Here is a 12,250-nt window from a genome sequence, read left to right on the forward strand (position 1 = left end):
GTATACTGTGTGAGTTAGGAGAAGGGGGTCAGGAAGGCGGTATACCTGGGGGCCCTGCTGTACCTAGTATTTAGGGCTCCAGGTCCAGGCAGCCCTCAGCAACCCCCACACCTCCTCTCCTCCCACCTGGGTGGCTGTGCTCAGGGTTTCAGGGAAGGAGAGGGATGGCTCCCCCGGGACCTGGGCAGCCTCTCCCCAGCCCTGCCCCCTCCACGGGCCAGCCCTGGGCTGTCGTTCTGTTCAGTGCTGGAGCGGTCTGGGCTGGTTTGTAGTCATTTAGCAGGCAGTTTACAGTCAACTTGCCTCTGTCTGTGCAATTCCCTGAGCAGAGGTCACTGGGAGAAGTCCTTGGGGCCAAAGCCACCCATGTCACCACTGCCATCATAATCCTCCCAGTGAGGAGGCTGGACCCTGGGGGACAGCAGAGGAAAGGCAGGGGTGTGGAGGGAGCATCCTTCCTTTCCCCCCCTCTTAAACAGAGCTGGCTCTGGGGCAGTGGGCAGGCTGATGGGAGTGACAGTAGAGGGGAGAGGAGGGGAGGAGGGAATATTGCTGGGTATTAATGAGTAACTGTTGATAGATTCATGGGTTCACGTGCTGTGGAGGCAGCGTGGTGGGCTGGAAATGGCACATGTTGTGGTGACCTCCAGGCCCAGATTCAAATCCCTGCTCCTTCATGTCCCACTTCTGTGACCTTGGCAGAAGGAGTCCCTCCCCACCAGCTCTGAGCCTTGTACGGCCAATTGGGAGAACACAGTGGGATCCTGTGTGTGTGTGTGTGTGTGTGTGTGTGTGTGTGTGTGTGTGTGTGTTGGGGGAGACCTGGCATCACGCCTGACATGGAACATATGTAAAGGCATTGTTCTCAGGATTGAGGATTGGTATTTGTTGCACTGGGCAGGCCTCTGCAGGAGTGCAGGTGTGTGTGAGTGTGTGTTTCAGAGATGCAGGCTGGTAGAGCCAGCACAAATTGACTCCAATAAGGCAAGAGAGGAAAGCACCTTATAAACCAGGGAGATACTCTAGAGGCAAAGCTCCCTGGATCCCACGTGGTCTCATTGGTGCCTGGGTCAGCACTGCCTGCAGTGCTCCTGCCTGTCCTCCCCTCAGCCTCCTCCTACTGCTCTCTGTGCCAGACCCATGGAAAGTTTGGATAGATGGGGAGCTATAAGTACAAGGGAATAGAATTAGCTAAATAGGATACAGGGGTGACGGGTAGCCAATACCAACATGCATTAAGCTGTCCATGTCTTTTAGGGGCTAGAGGTCTCGTGGGAGAGACTATTTGCTGCCTGAAGGGGAGGAAATAGGCTTCACAGAGAAGGTGAGCTGGGCTTTGTAGATGCAATAAGAGTTCACCAGGCAGAGAAGATGGGGAAAGACATTCCAGGCAGAAGAGCAGCATGATCAAAGCCATATGGTGAAAGAATAAGGCAAGTGGGCCATTGTGGCTATGAGAGGCAGAGGGGAGGAAGGAAAAGGTGGGGAGGGAGTGGGGCTCAGCTCTTCAGGGCCTGGGATGCCATGGCAAGGAATTTGGAGCTTGTCCTTTATGGGACTTGACCAGCTTTGCAGTTTGAGAAAGACATCCAGAAGAAGGAAGGCCTGGGGGCAGCCACACCAGTGGGGAGGCTTCTTCTCTGGTCTTGGTGAGAGTTGACAGTCATCTGGAATAATGGAGAATTTAAACCCAAAGCTGTAGGAACTAAGGTGACAGTTACAGTTCACTACACTTAGGGTACCCGCTGTGGCTAGGTGTAGCACCAGCACTTCCACCCAGGTTATCTTATTGAATTTCTAAAGTAGACCTGGTCAGATTTGGTGGTCAGCTGGGCCTCAGGCATGAGAGAGGAGAGGGGATCAGGGCAAATCAGGGCAGTTGGAGGTGCTGAACCCATTAGTGAAGATGCGGGGGGAGAGCTGTGAGCAGGGAAAGGAGTGGCAGAGAGAGTAGGGCCTCTGCCCACGCATCTGCCCTTCCTCACTCCTGCCTGCTGTGCTGTAGCCCAGGACCAGGGTCCTGACTGGTAGCCTCCCTTCCTCCTGAGATTGCTCAGTTTTCTGTCTAAACACAAATCTGACAGTGTACTCTCCTGCTGAGAGTCCTTCAGGACTCCCCATTGCTCCTGGAGAAAGGCTAAGCTTCTTAGTTTGGTGTTCTGATGGTCTCCATGGTCTGATATCCAGCTTCAACTCTGCCTGTCTCTCCTCGTTAAAAAACTTGTATTTTAAGATGCTCCATCCTCTCCTTCTCTAAGTTTTTCCTAGGGGTGGTGATGATGATATGATGGTGATAATGAGAGTGTGGTGGGGATGGTGAGGGTGCGAATGGTGATGGTGATAATGATGATGATGATGTTAGTGATGGTGCTGGTAAGAATGATTATGGTAAAGATGGTGATTATGAGATGGTGATGGTGAGAATGGTGACGATGATGATGATGATAATGATAATGATGGTGAGGATGGTGATGGTGAAAATGTTGATGCTGAGAATGGTAATGGTGATAGTGGTGATGATGACAGTGATGATGGTGAGCATGGTGATGGTGAGAATGGTAATGGTGATAGTGGTGATGATGACAATGACAGTGATGATGGTGGTGAGGATGGTGATGGTGAGAATGGTGATGATGATGATAATGATGATGATGGTGATTATGAGATGGTGATGGTGAGGATGGTGATGATGATGATGATGATGATGGTGAGGATGGTGATGGTGAGAATGGTAATGGTGATAATGAACATGATGACAATGACAGTGATGGTGATTATGAGATGGTGATGGTGAGGATGGTGATGATAATGACGATGATGGTGATTATGAGATGGTGATGGTGAGGATGGTGATGATAATGACGATGATGGTGATTAGGAGATGGTGATGGTGAGGATGGCGATGGTGAGAATGGTAATGATGATGATGATAGTGATGATGACGGTGAGAACGGTGATGATGATAGTGATGATGGCGGTGAGAACGGTGATGGTGATAGTGAAGATGACAGTGAGAATGGTGATGGTGATAAAAGTGATGATGATGATAATAGTGATAATGCTGGTGAGGGTGGTGAAGATGGTGATGATGAGAATGGTGATAGAATGGTGATGGTAATGACAATGTTGATGGTAATGAAGATGTCAATGATGGTGACGTGATGATGATGATGGTAATGGTCATGATGGTGATAGTGATGATGGTAGTGGTGATGATGGTGATGGTGATGATGATAATTTTAGTGGCGTTAATGGGTATGGTGATGATTGATGGTAATGAGGATGAGGATAATGATGATGATGATGGTGGTGATAATTTTAGTGGCGTTAATGGGTATGGTGATGATTGATGGTAATGAGGATGAGGATAATGATGATGATGATGGTGGTGATGATGGTGCTGACTGGGCCATGAGGTAACGAGGCAGAGGAAGAAGCAGGTTCTAGGAAGTACAGTACCAGCTGGGAAGTACAAGGCATCCTTAGTGGGGGTGGAAGATGCCCAGGCCCCTGCCTTATTTCTTTTCTTTTTTTTAAGAGACGGGAGCTCAGTCTGTCACCTAGGCTGGAGTGCAGAGGCACAATCATAGCTCACTGCAGCCTCGAACTCCTGGGATCAACCAATCCTCCTGCCTCAGTCTCCCAAGTAGCTGGGATGATGGGCGCACACCACCACACCTGGCTAAGTTTGTTATTTAATTTATTTTTTTGGAGACAGGGTCTTGCTTCATTGCCCAGGCTCTCTGTTTTATTTCTAGACATCTAGAGGAAGCTCACTCCTCATAGGAGTACAAAGGCCCCCTCCATCCGTCATTCCCTTCTCCCCATCAGAATGGAGCTTTCCTAGTGCAGACAAGTGTCTTCTACTCACTTCGATGTATGGGAAGGGGAATAGGGAAGTGCTATTTATGAATCTGGTATAATACAGTGGGGTCTCAACAAATATTTGTTGGAAAAATTTTCAACTGAGGAGAGCAAGACTCAGAGAAATCAGACAACTGAATCATCAATAGCATCAAGTTATGATTTACTGTGTAGTTACTATGTGCTGGCGACCATGCTGAGGGATTCCCTACGTATGATCTCATGAAATTTTCACAGCAACCTCAGGAGGTTGGCATAACTAGCCCCATTTTAAAAACTCCTGGTAAAATACGTGTAACATAAAACTTAGTGTCTTAAACATGTTTAAGTGTACAGTACAGCTAAGTACATTCACATTGTCGTCCAACCAATTTCCAGAATGCTTTTCATCTTGTAAAGCTAAAACTCTATACCCATTAAATAACAATTCCCCATTACCCCACTCTCTAGCTCCTGGCAACCATCATTCTTCTTTCTGGCTCTATGGATTTGACTATTCCAGGTGCCTCAAAAAAGTAGAATCATACAGTATTTGTCTTTCTGCTCAGCATAATGTCCTCGAGGTTCAGTGATGTTGTAACATGTGTCAGAAGTTCCATCCTTAAGGCTGAATAGTATTTCATTGTATGGATTGACTATATTTTGTTTATCCATTCATTCATCAGTGGATGCGTAGGTTGCATCTACCTCTTGGCTCTTGTGAATAGTGCTGCTCTGAACATGGCTGTGCAAGTATCTCTTCGAGGGTAGCCCCGTTATACAGAGGAGCACAGAGAGACTGGGAAGAGAGATGACCTGCCTAGGGCCCCCAGTGAGGACCTGGCAAAGGAGGGATCCTCAACCCCCCTCCCAGAGCCCACAGGCACAGCTCCTCTCCCTCACCCACTGCCTCCTTCATGATCTGCCTCCCACTGAACCACGCAGTGCCAACCTAGGGCTGGACTTGCAGAGACCTCTTGATTCCTGAAAGTTCAGGGACAGGGGCTGGCAGGCATAAGTTCTCGGTCACCCACTGCAGCCCATGTGGCAAAAAACACATGACAATGACTTGCTTTCCACTCATTCACCACATATGGATGAAGCACCTACTGTGTGCCAGGCGTGTGCTGGGCGCTGGACAAAGACCCCTGGGAAATGACAAGATGTGAGCTCCTCAATGACAGGGTTCTCTTTCACTCCCTGCCGCTCCTGGTGCCTGTGACAGTGCCTGCACACAGCAGGTACTCAATAAATGTTTGTTGAATGAATGAAGAACCAGGGAGGGAGGAGGAGCACACAGGTCCATCCTCCCACTGGTGTTGTGCCCCAAGTAGGCCCCTCTCCTGTCAAGCAGGGAGGCCTCCGTGTTGCAGCCCATCTCCCAGAGTGCATGGAGAGGTTTGCCGATTCCCTGAGGGGACAGACAGTAGCCTCCCACCCTGGTCAACTGCACAGAGGCTGTCTCTCCTTTGCTTGCAGATCACCTTCGTCCCTGCTGACTCTGACTTCCAAGGCATCCTCTCCCCAAAGGCCATGGGCCTGCTGGAGAACGGGCTTGCTGCTGAGATGGAGAGGTAGGTGCCAGGCCCTCTGGGGAGGGGAGCAGTCAGCCCCATAGGCCAGTCTCCCCTGACTGAGGAGAGTGCGAGAGACGGCGGGAAGGCCGTGTGCCCTCTCACTTACGGAGAATGTATTATTAGAAATCATGGACTGTTTTCAACTCTCACTTCTGTGAGTCACGCATTATTTTTCCCATTGTACAGATGAGGAAACTGAGGCCCAGGGACAAGACGGAGCGTTATGGTGAATACAAGATCTCCATGAAGCAAATCATATAGTGAAATAAATGTACTGTGAGAAACGGTGAAATAGAGTCACAGGAGTAACTGCTTCTACTAGTGACAAACAAGAGGCATGGTGATGGCCAAGGCGCAGCCTCAGGGCTCTGCTGCCTACTCGCTGCTTGACTTCTGGCAAGCTACTGACCTCTCTTTGCCTCATCTGTAAAATGGGGATACTAATAGTACCTGTCTCCTAGGGCTTTCGGGAGGGTTAAGTGAGATAATATATGTAGAGTGCTAAGAACAGAACCTGACACACAGTAGGTCTTCTATGAGTATGAGTGTTTGTCATCATTAGTGCCTTGTGTGTGCCAGAAACTGAGTTAGGCACTGTGCACCCATCATCTCCGTCAGTCCTCATAGAAACCCTGTGAGGTGGGAGTGTTAGGCCCTTTATACAGATGGGAAGATTGAGGCTCAGAGAAGTGTAGTCACAAGCCCCAAACCTCATGGGGAGTTAGTGATGGAAGCGGGGACTGCTCGCAACAGTGATGGAAGTGGGGCCTGCACTCAGCAGTGGTGGAAGTGGGGCCTGATTTCAGGCCTGATCTGGCCACAAACTGCTTCCCTCCCTGAAGGTTTTGAGCCCCGGCTCCCAAGGCATAGCCAAGAACGCTCCAGCCCTGGAGAGGCAGTGGGACCAGCAGCCCCCTGGGCTGTGGCTCTGTGCTCAGGAGGCCGGGCTTCAAGCCTAGGGTCTGTTGGCTGGGTCAGGGATGATCTTTGCTTTGCTTGGGGAAGGGGTTGATAATGGCATTTTCTGCCCCGGCACACAAGGTGAATAATGGTCTCAATGGGAATGAAGAGGATAGACCCCGTGGGTATGGAGGCCAGTCCGAGCTCCGTCGCAGGGCCGGTTACTTGGGGTGGGCTCCTGTGGTACAATGGGGCTCTGGCCACCCTGAGTTCTGAGCTATTCCCAGTCACTTCCCGGCTGTGTGACCCTAGGCAAGGGGCCTAGTCTCTGAACCTTACTTTCCAGAGGGACTGTAGCACAGTCATAGAGAACATGATGTCTGGAGCTCCAGTGCCATCACCTAGGGTCCGTGTCGCCTGGGTTCAATTAGAGACTCTGTGCCTTGGTTTCCTCATAGTATCTCTTGTAATTATGGTAAGGGTTAGATGAGCCAACTAACAGAGCCTGGCGGGAAAGAGCGCCGCATTGCTGTGGACTGCCATTGCTGGGTGTGTCCTCGTCTGTAAACCGGGAATGAGAATTTCTGCCTGAAGGCATTGTTTAGAATACTGTTTAGAATCCTGGGTTGATAAGCATTCAGCCTTTACCCACCATCTGGGACCTAGCAAACTCAGTGTTAACTGGTCTTCGTTTTGCAATTGCATCCTGTGGTTAACTTTGGAGGCATCAGGTGAAAAGAACACTGGATAGAGAGTCAGACTTGGGGTCAGGCCAGAGCTTTGTCACTTAATTTACTCACCTGGCTGGGTCTCAGCCTCCTCATCGGTGAAACGGGCGCAGTAACATCCCCCAGAGGCTTCTTGTGAGATGAAGGAAGACCACATACCCAAAGCAAATGGGGCCGGGGAGAACACCGACGTTTGCTGAGTGACTCTTTGCCGCCTGTCTGTTCTCTCTCCCACTCCAGCCCCAGTCCCCAGCCGCCCTATGTAAGGCTGTGGGAGGAAGCCGCCTACGACCAGAGCCTGCCTGACTTCAACCACATCCAGATGAAAGTCATGAGCTACAGTGAGGACCCCCGCCCCTTGCTGGCCCCTGACACGGGGCAGCTGAAGCTGGGAACCAGTGATGGAGGAGAAGGTGGCCTTGGCGACGTTCAGGCCTGGGTGGAGGCCGCCGTGGTCATCCCCAGGGGCTCAGACGAGAGTGAAGGGGAAAGACAGCTAACTCAGAACTGGCCTGGGTGAGTGCTCAGAGGGCAGGAGCGGGGCTTCTGCCCAGTTCAAGGGTTAAAAAGGAGAGGAGTGGGGGACCACCGAGGGGTGGGTGGGGACACTGGGAGGAAGGAGAGGGCAGTGGAGGGTGTGGGACACCCTGAGATGTGAGGTGTGGCGGACAAATGAGTATGGGCTTGGGAGTCAGGCCTTGGTTCAAATCCCAGCTCCTGTGCTGTGTAGCTGTGGTAGGTTCCTTACTTTCCCTAGCCTCAGTTTCCCCACACAGGATGATCATTCCTACTACCCAGGCATGTTGAGGGTTGGGACAGTGCATTTAAGTGCCTGGCATCCAGTAGGCCCTTGCTGTCTCTGAATGCTTGTTTCTGTTTGCTTGTCATGAGTAGCAGGGGGCCAGGAGTCAGAGGACCCGAGTTCACATTTGGGTCTGCCGCTGAACTGCTCTGTTACCTTGGGCAAGGCACTGCCCACTCCACTCCCATCCCTGTCTGTTTGTGAACTGAGCTCCTTGTTCATCCGTGTATTTATTCATTCCATCCACATTACTGAGCACCAACTTCACTGGAATCTACCCCTGAGGAGCTCTGAGTCCAATGGGGGAGGCAAAGACACAGGGGGACACCCCAGTGTAACTGGGTCTGTGACAACAGAGGAGAGCCCTGAATAATTGGAGAGAAGTAGATGAGTGACCTGGTTCAGCCAATAACATAATAATAGCCCTATTTCTTGAGCACTTTCTATGTGCCAGGCACCGTGCAAAGTGCCCTGCACATATTATCTGCTGTAAACCTGAGAAAGAACTACAGGAGTGAATTCTGTTATTGGGAGGAAACTGAGGCCCGGGAAGGTGGATTAACCTACCCTAGCTTTTGTAGCTAGTGGCTGGAATGTGGACCCAGGCATTTTGACTCAGAGATACCCTTGCCCTTGTGGTCTTTGCCCCTGCAGCCCTCCGGCCTGTCGCCAGGGCCCTGCCCCCTTGGCTTCCTTCCAAGATGACCTGGACATGGGATCCAGTGAAGGCAGCAGCCCCAACGCATCTCAACATGATGGGGAGGAAGCTTGTTCCCCACGACAGGAACCTCGGGGCTGCAGGTGCCTGCTGGACCACTTCCAAGACTTTGCCCTGATCGATGCCCCAACATTGGAGGATGAGCCCCAAGAGGGGCAGCAGTGGGAAACAGCCCTGCCCAACAACTGGCAGCAGTACCCAAGGACAAAGGTGGAGGAGAAGGAGGCTTCAGACACAGGTGGGGAGGAACCTGAGAAGAAAGAGGAAGACCTGTACTATGGGCTGCCAGACGGCCCTGGGGACCCCCTCCCGGACAAGGAACTGGGTTTTGAGCCTGACACCCAGGGCTGAAGTGGTTGTGCTCCGTAGCTTCTAGTCTAGAACTGCTGCTAACCCCTGTGTAACATCACAGGGCCTCAGTTTCCCTATCTGCAAAATGGGATGATATGGAGGTTCAATGAGATGGTGGCATTTTGAGAATGGTAAAGAAATGCACAGGGAGGGGATGGTGACTATCAATGGACTGTCGTTTTTCCAATAGTTAGTTGTCTTCGGCCAACCTTTGAAGGCAAAATATGATTTGTTGAGGTTTGCAGCAGCTGAAGCCCTCAAAAACATTTTCCACCTCCCCCCAAAGCTGACCTCTGACAGGGTCCTTCCTTGGTGCTCCCCCTGGGCCCCTGATCCTTTGTGAAGGCCTCTCAGGGTTCCCATTCCTATTGTGTCTTATAGTCCACCTGGTCAATGGCGTGATCCGTCTTTACGCAGAGGGAGCCTTGTCTCCTCCTGGGTCACATTCCTCCTGCAGCTCCTACTGCTCCTTTGCCAGGACCCAAAACCTTCCATGACTGACCCCTGCTGACCTCATTCTCTCTGCTCCTCCGATTCCAAGCCTGGCCCCCTGCCCATCTTGAGGCTCACACTCTTGCCTAAGCTGTTCTCCACCAGGAAGCCCTTGGCTCCCTTTTCAGCTTAGCAAATTCATGCTCATCCTTCAAACCCCTGCACAGATGACCCCCTTGGAAAGGTTTTCCTGATGTCACTGCCTCCTGGAACCAGGCGGACTTGCTTCTCTGCACTGCCTTTGGGACCTGTACATTTATCAATGTGACATGGCTGCCTGCCTCCCGTTCAAGGGCAGCATCTTGACTTTACTCACCTTGGGATCTCCTGTGCCCAGATGGGCCTTTGGCCTGGCCCAGAATCAGTGGTCATTGAGGGTGTACAGAACTCACCAGGACCCAGGAACCTGTTGCAGATAAAAATCACTCTCCCCCACGTTCCCAACTTTTAGACTCACAGCCCTCTGACTCTCTGGCATTCAAACTTTTAGAGAGCCTGTATGAATTCACAAAGCAGGCAAAAAACCCCCAGAGGAACAGCACCCCCACCCCTGCCTGTGGAATACATTTGCTTTGACTTGGAATTGTAGGTGAAATTCAGCTTCCTGGCCCACTTCAGTTTGAAACAGTTGGCTGGCCAGGTGCAGTGGCTCATGCCTGTAATCTGAGCACTTTGGGAGGCTGAGGTGAATGGATCACTTAAGGCCAGGAGTTGGAGACCAGCCTGGGCAACATAGGGAAACCCTGTCTCTACTGAAAATACAAAAATTAGCTGGGCGTGGTGGTGTGTGCCTGTAGTCTCAGCTACTTGGGAGGCTGAGCTGGAGGATTGCTTAAGCACAGGAGATGGAGGTTGTAGTGAGCCAAGATCTCACGACTGCACTCCCGGGTGACAGTGAGACCCTGCCTCAAAACAGAACAACTGGAATCGAATGGCATTTAGTGAGCATCTACTGTATGCCAAATATTGAGCTGTGATCTCTAGGGGTAAAGAGACATGAACTACTGACACTGTCCTTGCCTTCAGAGGGCTCACAATCTAGTGAGCTTGATTTCTCTGTGAGAGACAGAGCACAGAGCAGAAGCTGAGGTGGGAACAGAGAAGTAAAAAATGGACACAGCAGAGGCATCAGAGTGACAGGCTCCCAGCTGTTTGGGGCGGTTGAGCATGGCGGTAAATAGCTCAGGCTGTCTCTGCAGCCCCTGAAGACACCACTGTACCCTATTCAACCATCTCAGGGTGATGCTATGGTTACGCTGAACTCTGCAAAGCCCGCCTGTGCCCCAGCCTAGGATCCTGGCAGTTGCACAGAAAATGGCAGTAACACTACCTCAAACCAGGACCACGCCCTCAGAACCTGCACCCTGGGCCACCTGGGAGTCGGAGACCTTCACTTGGGCTCTGCCTCTGGGTTGAGGCTGGGGGTCCCGGCCTAGGGAAGGAGATGCCCCTGTGTGCTGGGTCACAAGGTCACGGCCCTGGGAACACACTCTCTTTTCTTTCTGGGCCATTTCTGCCTCTGCAGTGAAGGATGCCACAGGGCACACCCTCTCTGCTGGCATGACACGGCACAGGACTTCCTGCTCACAGCTGAGTCTTCGGACGAGGTGGGGGTAGCACGCTCCTGTGCTCTGTTGCCTCAGGCAGGGCAGCCTACAACCCACAGCAGAAAGAGCGCCAGCACCAAGGGCTAAAATGAAACCACTTTCAACATTTAAAGGGGTCATCTTCATTCACCTGCAAATTCTTTTCTTTAAAACCACCCATTCCCTCAGGGCAGGATACATGAGGCCTCACGCCTGGCGGGCACCACAGGCCCTCTTCGGGAAGTAATCCCTCACTGCCGTGGCATGACCGTGGGGAGTTACGTGTGGGGCTGAATCTCAGGGGTGATCTCCACACCCCTGAACCACAACCGCAGGGGCTTTAGACTTAAACAAGAGCCTCTGGTTGCTGGGCCTGCCAGCAGGGGGATGCTAACCCTGTCCTAGAGTTAGCATCAGAAGGGGGCTTGGGGTAGTGGAGTGAGATGGTGAGACTCAGACTTGGTCTCCCTGGCTCTTGCTGCATGATGGGGAGACCACACATCTGATCTGCCTGGAAAGGTCCTGGTGGACACCGACTGCCTCTGCTCAGTTATGAGGAGGCCCCCTTTCACTTTCAAAGATATCTCGTTTGGATGATACAATGTGTTACCTTACCTAGTCTGTGACCTTTGACAAGTCTGGTTGCCTCTGTAGCCCTCAGCTTTCTCATGTGCAAATGACAGACGAAGTGCACATATCTTGGGATCTTGGAAGTGATGCGGGTATTTGATGGGACCTATCTTGTCAGTGCGCTGCAGCCAGAGACCGCCTGGAGCACACCTGTGGTTAACAAGAAACAAGGGTTTCTCCTTGCGGGAAGAGGGAATGAACACCACGGCGAGCCAGGGGGAGTCTCTGAAAGAGGCATTAGAAAGGACTTGTTCCTGGATTTGGGCCAGTGCTCGGTGGCTTGGCGGGGGTTTAAGGATCGGGCCTTTGCTCTGGACAGGCTGCTGTCAGGAGGCAGGGCTCTTTCTACGATGGGGCATCGTCTTCAACCTTCCCCAGGATAAAATAAAATCATAAAACACTGTGCTTCACGCCCCTGGCCTTGCCAACTTGCAATCCCCTTTAAGGGCACCAGAGCCTCTGGGGGACCCCATCTCCACCAGGAGAGGAGCAAGGTGCTGGTGAAGGTCCTGGAGAGAAGGATGGGGGAGGCTCTGAAAGGACCAGGAGGGGCCCTTGGGAGTGGCAAAGCCTGGGATTCTAGCGTTCAGCCCCAGACTCCGGGTACGTGTGCCAGGGTGAAA

General features: G+C 51.8%; 1 protein-coding gene across 1 annotated transcript in view; it reads left to right on the top strand.

Moving 5' to 3' along the window:
- Positions 1–12,032, top strand: part of BSND (barttin CLCNK type accessory subunit beta) — a 14,064-nt gene extending 2,032 nt beyond the window's left edge. Inside the window, exons 2-4 of the mRNA XM_050803417.1 lie at positions 5,323–5,417; positions 7,289–7,564; positions 8,505–12,032. Coding sequence (XP_050659374.1) covers positions 5,323–5,417; positions 7,289–7,564; positions 8,505–8,919 — 786 coding nt within the window. The 3' untranslated portion in view covers positions 8,920–12,032. The remainder of the gene's footprint in view (positions 1–5,322; positions 5,418–7,288; positions 7,565–8,504) is intronic.
- Positions 12,033–12,250: the final 218 nt, after the last annotated feature.

Source organism: Macaca thibetana, chromosome 1 (assembly GCF_024542745.1).
Source record: "Macaca thibetana thibetana isolate TM-01 chromosome 1, ASM2454274v1, whole genome shotgun sequence".
In the NCBI taxonomy this organism is placed as follows: domain Eukaryota; kingdom Metazoa; phylum Chordata; class Mammalia; order Primates; family Cercopithecidae; genus Macaca; species Macaca thibetana.